Raw genomic sequence first — 9088 nt, forward strand, 5'->3', positions numbered from 1 at the left:
ATTCCTGTCACCCCACGAGACTTTGCCATAGTGATGGATGCCATCCCCAGTGGAGCTATTGCACTTTTGAAAAACTCAGGCGATTCTTTACTTTCTTCTACCTCCTGGTTACATCCTTGCGAGACAGTAATAGGGAAGATCTGTTTTTTATCTAGTCCCTCTCTTAGGAATAGAAAGATTAGACAACTTTTTCAGAATGATATTATTACTGTCCCTTCTATAATATCATATTGGAGTAATTGTTTTAATGATATTCCTTGGAAGAAAGTGTGGTTTCTGTCCAACAAATATCTAATCACTAATAAGGTTAAAGAGGTATCATTCAAGTTGCTACACCGATTTTACCCAGTCAATCTTTTTATCAAAAAAATGTTTCCAGAGTTGGATCCCCTATGCTCCTTCTGTGGAGTGGAAGACGAGTCTATACCTCACCTTTTTTGGGATTGTGTTCATGTAGCTACTTTTTGGGAAAAATTTTGCCTATTTATACGTGCTTCCTTGTTAGTCAATTTTTCTATGGGGTTTAAGGATGTGTTGTTTGGTTCTATTAACTCAGACAAAAATCTGAAAGACAAGTATTTTCTTGTAAATCTTTTTATTTTTCTAGCCAAGTTTTCTGTACACAAGTGTAACATTTTTGTCTGTCAAACCTCTTTTTACTGTCTTTTGCAATGACCTTAAATATTATTTGAGTACTATATCTTCTTCCAACAATGCCAAAGCTTTAAAATCAGTTACATTATGCACAAAGTATAATATTTATGCTTTTTTATAATGTAAACAAAATGGACTCGAGGCATGTCTATCTCTCTTTAATTTATCTAAAGGATATGTTACCCCTGGCTCAATTATTATAATTATTTTGTAAATGTTTTATTTTTATTTTGTTATTATTTTGTTTTACTTTTGTCTATTTTACTTGCTTTTTACTTTACTTGCTCTATGTCTACTGTTTATAATTATATTATTTTTTGTTTTTGTAGATGAAACTGTAGTTGCTGTTATGTTTGTTCAATAATAATAAAAAAAAAAAAAAAAAAGAGTACTTGTCGGGACAGAGAGAAGCCACTGCGTGTGGACGCGCCGCCATCTTGGACAATGAATACATAAATAAAATCTGTCAGGGCTTGACATTGTGACAATTGTGTTTGTGTATAAATGATTATGAAGCAATATTCTCATCAGAGTTCAATCGTCTTTGACATTTAAATATGCATATTTGTGATATTTTTACCTTTATAAAGGGCATTTACCCCTTTTTATATATATGCTTCATCTTTCATTTTAAATTCTTAATGTTTATCAATAAATTAAATTAGAATAAGACACTAGGGCTGTTACAAATGAAATTGAATAGTTTACACTAAATATTTACATTAAATAATGTTATGAGATTGTTTTAATTTTTTTGAATATAATAAGAAATGTTGGAAAGAATGACACTTTTAAACAAACTAATCCACCAGTAGGTGGCTGCAGGTGATAAGCGGTCTTATTAAGTGAGTCATTGAGTCATTCATTCAAACGATTCGTTCAAACGGCTGATTCATCAAGAATGATGCAGTTGTTTATGAATGGGTCATTGAATCTTTGACTCAACCGATTCGTTCAAAACGCTGAATCATTCAGTAATGAAGACAAGGTTGAGTGTTGCAGGAAGACTGACGCGTTATGGTTCTTCTGTGATCTTTGAACTGTTTTCGCTGCTGAAACAACAAAAACAGTCAATATTGCGTCTAAAATGTAAGTGACTTAATATGAATTACTTGTTTAGTGAACTGTCATATGAAATCGGTGTCACATTTTCAATCGTGATGTGATGTTGCTTAACTGTATCATGTTATTAAAACTCCACTTTTTTACCGCAGTATGTTCACTGAGTTTAACCCACTTTGTGTTCGCTGCGCTCATTTGTTTCGATTTCTCCTCGAGAGGCAGCGCTGCCTTGTTAGCGTAATTACATTATGCACTTTCGGTCACCATTGAGACTAAAGGATGCAGAATCATTATCGCGTTTTGGTGATTGTTATTGGCGTTTTAATCAGGCTAGGCTACTTGTCCGGTCAGACAAGTAAAATTCTCTGTCACTTGGCCTTTTAAAAAATCCACTTGTCCCTGATAAGCGGACAATCGTTGATGTCGAGCCCTGCGACGTGTGTTTAGACTGCTTCAGTCGGCTAGGTCCAGTCTTTACGACTCCTCAGTTGTATTGCGTCAATTGAGAGGTACGTCCGTTCTTCCTTGTTTTTTTTGTCCATTTAATTCATAATTAATGATATTATGCATTGCAGTGAGGTTGATCTCATTTGTGCCCCCTGAAAAAAATGAAATGGCCGTCCGTGAATTTGTGTCTGGCGCCGGGTCTGGTCTGTCTTCCGTGATTTCCATGCAGCACGCAGCATCACATCTAAAAAAATAAATTGCAGCAGACGTCAGTGATTCCGCCTCTAGAGGCCGCTCTCGTACCGTATAATAACAGCAGGCAGCATTTAAAGAAAAATCGTGTTATTTTAGCTCATTTTAATTAATACAAATGATCAAGAGACAAAAACAATAATTTTTAAGTACATTTGACTACTATTAAAATGTCAGTCTCTCAGATCGCTAGCAGCTGCGCGCTCGACTGGTCACGTGACACGCCAGTTCTAGTTATGATGTGACGTCACAGACTGGATTCGCACAGGTCTCTCAGATCGCTAGAAGCTGCGCGCTCGACTGGTCACGTGACACGCAGTTCTATTTATGATGTGACGTCACAGAGGGCACTGAACATATATATACCACTAAATGAGTTCAGTCCAGCCACTTTCAGTTGAAGCTCGTGCAGGTCCCTGAGATTGAACTTGACAGAAAGTGTTAACAAACTCACAGTCTGTAGACACAGCATTCAAATACACAGTACTATAGAATCAAAGATGCAGAAAGTGAATATCATGTGTGCAAATAACTCTGAGACGGAGAGCAGCAGCAGCAGCGAAGTGTTCGAAGACACGTTTGAGAACTTCCTAGTGAAGACGGAGAGCAGCAGCAGCAGCGAAGTGTTCGAAGACACGTTTGAGTACTTCCTAGTGAAGACGGAGAGTGAGCAGCAGCGAAGTGTTCGAAGACACGTTTGAGTACTTCCTAGTGAAGACGGAGAGCAGCAGCAGCAGCGAAGTGTTCGAAGACACGTTTGAGTACTTCCTAGTGAAGACGGAGAGCAGCAGCAGCAGCGAAGTGTTCGAAGACACGTTTGAGTACTTCCTAGTGAAGACGGAGAGCAGCAGCAGCAGCGAAGTGTTCGAAGACACGTTCGAGTACTTCCTAGTGAATACGGAGAGCAGCAGCGAAGTGTTGGAGGACACGTTTGAGTACTTCCTAGTGAAGACGGAGAGCAGCAGCGAAGTGTTCGAAGACACGTTCGAGTACTTCCTAGTGAATACGGAGAGCAGCAGCAGCAGCAGCGAAGTGTTCGAGGATGTGTTCGAGTACTTCCCAGTGGAGAGCAGCTCAGCTCAACCGTCATCTGATAACAATCCTGAACAACAAAACCCAACAGGTAAATGACAACGTTAATGAAAATCTATGTTGACATGTATACAGAAATTATAGTTGGAGATTATAGGGCTGGGCGATATGGAAAAAGAATATAATTTTTTTGGAATGTTTGATAGATTCTCGATTTTATACGATTTTGAACGAGTCAACTTGAAAAAAATAATTACAACACGATTCAGGTAACATTTTCTTTATTAGCCCTCTAGTTAAATAAAGTTCTATTCCAAAGAAGTCGTGGGGAAGTCGTGGCCTAATGGTTAGAGAGTCGGACTCGCAATCCAAGGCTTGTGAGTTTGAGTCTCGGGCCGGCAGGAATTGTAGTTGGGGGGAGTGCATGTACAGCGCTCTCTCCACCTTCAATACTACGACTGAGGAGCCCTTGAGCAAGGCACCAAACCCCCAACTGCTGCCCGGGCGCCGCAGCATAAATGATACCCACTGCTCCGGGTGTGTGTTCACTGCTGTGTGTGTGCACTTTGGATGGGTTAAAAGCAGAGCACGAATTCTGAGTATGGGTCCCCATACTTGGCTGTATGTCACGTCACTTTCACTTTCACTTTCAAATGCACCACACATGTTGTCAACATGATGTGAATGTTAAACAAATAACTTGGGAAATATCTTTACAGAAATGATCCATGAACCACAACTACATCTTGTACAAACTTGTCTTATAGCCTACATATCCAGAAATAATATAAGGAACATGCTTTTTAAAAAATTCTCAAATGTCTTCTCAAATGTCTAGCTAAAAAAAAGTACAATAAAATTGTGGCAAAACATTAAATTCGAATTAATGAATAAAATTGGAAAAATCTCCCAGCCCTAGGAGACGATTACTGTGTGACTTCTGTGTAGCACAGCATCAGCACTGAGTCTCTTCCAGAAACATGAACTTCAGTGAAAACTTGCTAATTATTCACTTGAACAACATAAAGCAGCTCTGCATTAGGACAGGTTTTACAAGTTAATCATTCAGCTGTAATCTGTGCTAATAATAGCCATGTTTCTAATCAATATTCTCTGTTTGCAGAGAAACGCACAAAAGGGAGGAAAGGCTGTGGTTGTTTGAGGAGCGTGTGGAAGTCTGTAAAACATCACGTCCAAACCCTCAAAACCAGAGCGTGTCCTCGTGTGCCTGACCCGGAGCCTCAGTCAACAGACAGCGTTAACAGCGACTCTTCAACGGACATCGACCTTCCAGGTAATATTACTTTGATTCGTGTCAATCCCAACCTGTTTCTGGTTTTATTTTTATCCTCCCGTCTCCTCACCTGACATCTTGTTGTGTGTTTTCATCAAGGGTCCTTGGACTCTCTTTATGTAAGAGGAAGGAAGCTTGGATCAGGATGCCATGGCTCTGTCTATGAAGCTACTAGAAAATCGGATGGCCAAAAAGTATGTTGCTCTTTCTGCATAACCAAACTTTTTGCATCTTGTTTCTTTCTGTGAAATTTGAGGCCTAACATAAGCATCAATGTTTATAGTTTTGATCAAAACCTTGTTTAAAAAATTTAAAGATGATCATGTACACAAACTAAAAGGATCAGTTTACTTACGTTTGCAAAAATTTCAAAACCTTGTTTAAAAAATGCGTGTCTCATCAAATTTGTTATGGAGCGTAAATGTCGCTGTTTTCCCGGCAGTTAAACAGAGTCACTGAGCTACGCAATATTCTGTTCATAATTAATCGCATTCGATTATGAACACGATATTGCGTAGCTTGTCAGACTTTGTGTATGAACTTCATGACGGAATTACCGCTCTTTAATAAGAATTGTTTGCAGCCCCTAACTTCATTTTTTAGGTCGACAAATTTGTTATGGATCCCCGAGGTATAACTGACAAGATTAAACGCTGGTCCCCGAACAGAGTGGAGCTGGTAAGCTGACAAGACTTTGTTCTTCATGAAATTCTCTAATAAGAATTGTTCTACTATAGTTTTGTTGGTTATAAAGTGCTTGTAAAGTTAATTGCCATCATCTTTAATTTCCTTCACTCTTAGTTAGGAGATTTGAAATTAGTTGGGAGTCAGCTAACCTTTCGTCAATCTCTTTTCTTTAGCCTCTGTGTCCCATGCGTCTGGAGTTATCCACAATGAGAAGAGTGCAAAGAAATCCACCTTGTGACCATATCATAAGATTATTTGAATGGTTTTACACGGAAGATCAAGTGATTTTGATTATGGAGCGTCCACCTAACAGCGTGACTTTGTTCGAGTTCATCAAACATAGCAAAGGTCACCCAACTGAAAGAGCAGCCAAAGTCATCGTGAGGCAAATCATTGTTGCGTTACATCATTGTAACGTGTGTGGTGTTCATCATAATCACACACATTTGAGAAACATCCTCATAAACAGAGACACCCTGCAGCTGAAGCTGATAGACTTTGGAGGTGCACGGCTCATCGCAGAAACACGTGAGTTGGCTTTCTGAACACTGATCACTGATTTACTACAGTTCAGATGCTTTACTAAATGCTGGGAATGTGTTGTTTACAGCAAGTGAAGAACGTACTTTAGGGGCAGTGTCCAGAGAGACGGCTGTGCGATCAGGATGCGAATGCTTATATAGAGTGCTGTGTGCGCTCATCAAAGGAATTCCGTTTTGGATACGCCTGTCCAGAGGTGAGACCACTGACAAGAACGCAATGGAAATTGATTGAATAACATATAATGCTCAGGCACGAGTGACAGTAAATGATTAGTGTCAAAATGAGCAAAGTGTAAAACATGGACAATTGATAATGAATGATTAGCAGTGATTACAGTTTTTACGATCGCTTAGGCACAATTTTAAAAACAAGCCTCATTTTGTCAAAACACTACACACAATTCACACATCCACACACAAGTATCAGAACATCTCAGATCTTTTGTAAAACCAAACACTTCATTCAAAACTTTACAATAATTTAGCAAAACCCAGTTTTGGTACTATATGGCACACACACGGTTCATACAGTTGGATTCTGTTTGAACCACTTACACACTGCTGTGCTCAATCTTAAACACTTGTAACATTTCTATTTTTATTACAGTTTTTTGTGGGTGTGTTTGTGTGTGTGTGTGTGTGTGTGTGTGTGTGAGATACTGTTAATGTACATGAATATATTGCCCAAACACAACACATGAGATAAGTACTGCACATTCATGAAAATATTTATTTCTTACCACATTGTAAAATCCTTCAGTACATTATTGCAATTAGGCTGTATTTTGCACTGAAAATCAGAACATATTCCAAATACAAAATAGTACATAAACTTTTGTGGAGAGAGGAAATTGTGTGTTTGTTTTTTTTTTTTTTTAGTGTGTAATCAATTGTAAAAAAAACAAAAACCCCTGTAAATGTTCATAGGCTTCAAGAGAATGTGACAGTAACAGCAACAAATGCATTCCATTTCATGGAAACATTACCTTACATGAACTACAGACCTCAACATGTGTTTATGAGTGTCAGTAATGACAAACATGACTAATCGGCTCTCTTCTGAACACTTTCACAGAATGCACAGATCTTCTTCAGGAACTTAAGAACGACAGGACATGGAACACCTTAGAGAACATCTTAGATCATGCCTGGTTTAAAGAAGCCTCCACGGTGAACAGAGGAGAAAGAAACTAAAAAAAAAAAAACATTTAAAAAAATGATGGGTTAAAAATATCCCAGCGCTGGGTTGTGATGTGTTAAGAATATCGGTGGGGTTGTTTTGAAAGGGAAGTTGGCAGAGGTTTGAAGTGGTGGGGTAAGAAAGTAAAAGTCCTGCCATATGTTTATTTCACCCATGAACTGATTTCACCGGAGGAGGAACCAAGTCATTCCTTTCAAGTCACAAGCAAGTCTCAAGTCAAATCCCAAGTCCTCAAAGAGTATACGCCCCCTTAACATACTGTGATGCCGTCTCCCGACACAACAAGAAAAAAAAAAACAATAAAAACCCATTACAAACGACCCATTTGTTGCATCCAGTGGGGACATAATTACTGATTATAATGACTTATACTGTCTTTTTGCGTAGACATAAAACCATATCTGCATTTGTGTTCTGAGAAATGATATACAACAAGCGCTACTTTACACTGCACAAAACTCGTGTTTGAATGGTCAGTAGCAAATACTTAAACTAAGTAAATGTACGGTACTTACAGTCAGAAGCGCCAGACTGTTCTTGCAAAGTTCGACTGGTCATGTGACACGCAGTTCTATTTATGATGTGACGTCACAGAGGGCACAGAACATAACAACACTAAATGAGTTCAGTCCAGCCACTATCAGTTGAAGCTCCTGCAGTTCCCTGAGATTGAACTTGACAGAAAGTGTTAACAAACTCTTACAGTCTGTAGACACAGCATTCAAATAACCCACAGGTAACTCATAGAATCAAAAAGATGCAGAAAGTGAATATCACTTCTGTGTAGCACAGCATCAACACTGAGTCTCTTCCAGAAAATGAACTTCAGTGAAAACTTGCTAATTATTCACTTGAACAAATAGCACTCTGAGACGTTTTACAAGTTAATCATTCAGAGCCTTAGCCATGTTTCTCAATATTCTCTGTGGCAGCAGCGTGTGGAAGTCTGTAAAACATCAGTGAAAACTTGCCAAACCCCCCGTCCCCTGACCCGGAGCCATCGCCATTCTGTTGTCTTTTTTAGGACTATATATACAAAGTAAATATATGAAATATAGGACATAATGCAAATTACGTTATGCTATAAACATGTCTATTGGTACAATGTGAAGTGTTTATAACAGCCTCACTCTATTTGTGGCAGCACTCCCCCGCCCCGATATATACATATATATATATATATATATATATATATATATATATATATATATATATATATATTATATATATATATAATATATATATATATGCAAATTCATTTTCTGCCAGCAGGAGGCACTTTAAGAGTGGGAGAGATACAGGATTCTCCGGTGACGGCTGCAAAACAGCGCTCACAAACGCTGCCTTATCAAGCATTACATGCAAAATGTAATGAAAATGAAATTTAAAATTTTCTAAATACAGTCGGTTTCCTTCTGAAATACAGTGATATAAAAACACCCGCATTGGTTTTTTGATTTTGAAACGTGCAGTGCTCATGTTTATTCAATGAAGTCAAAGCCTTTTGGAAAATTTATTTGTGGCGGTCAGTTTTGATATTGTGGCGGCCCGCCACAAATAAATCAATGTGTGGGAAACCCTGATGTGTTACAAGACTAAACATGCCTCATCATTTTCAAAAGCCTCTGTTTCCACAGTCCATCTCAAATTTATCCGCTCTGGAGAGCGTTTAAAAAGGCTGGAAGGCCAAAACGAGAGGAAAAGATGCTTTTGAACAGGAACGTATTAATGTGGACAAGGCTTGAGGAATTGTCAAATCAGGCAACAAATTGCTAAACCAGCAACACAGTAGGCTACCCAGGCATTTTTACCTTGTCCCGTCAAATGTTACTAACCCTTCTACTTTCCCACAGCCAACAACTACAGCAGCCGAAGAAAGCATGAAGCTGCTTCTACTTGAAACACCGGCCCACACAT

The 9088-nt window shown here is 38.6% G+C and overlaps 1 protein-coding gene across 1 annotated transcript; it reads left to right on the plus strand.

Moving 5' to 3' along the window:
- The first annotated feature begins 5606 nt into the window (after positions 1–5606).
- LOC122142544 (serine/threonine-protein kinase pim-3-like) lies at positions 5607–7172 on the plus strand. Its single transcript, XM_042753766.1, has 3 exons — positions 5607–5956; positions 6039–6164; positions 7046–7172. Exons 1-3 carry the CDS (start codon positions 5614–5616, stop codon positions 7162–7164), a joined length of 588 nt encoding a protein of 195 aa, XP_042609700.1. The 5' UTR covers positions 5607–5613; the 3' UTR covers positions 7165–7172.
- Positions 7173–9088: the final 1916 nt, after the last annotated feature.

This window comes from Cyprinus carpio, unplaced genomic scaffold (genome assembly GCF_018340385.1).
Source record: "Cyprinus carpio isolate SPL01 unplaced genomic scaffold, ASM1834038v1 S000000001, whole genome shotgun sequence".
In the NCBI taxonomy this organism is placed as follows: domain Eukaryota; kingdom Metazoa; phylum Chordata; class Actinopteri; order Cypriniformes; family Cyprinidae; genus Cyprinus; species Cyprinus carpio.

Excerpts from the sequence above, each read along its gene's own strand:
- LOC122142544 (XM_042753766.1), top strand. The coding sequence starts at position 5,614 with ATGCGTCTGGAGTTATCCACAATGAGAAGAGTGCAAAGAAATCCACCT. Across the intron at positions 5,957-6,038 it reads ACGGCTCATCGCAGAAACAC|CAAGTGAAGAACGTACTTTA; the intron begins GTGAGTTGGCTT and ends TGTTGTTTACAG. Across the intron at positions 6,165-7,045 it reads TTGGATACGCCTGTCCAGAG|AATGCACAGATCTTCTTCAG; the intron begins GTGAGACCACTG and ends ACACTTTCACAG.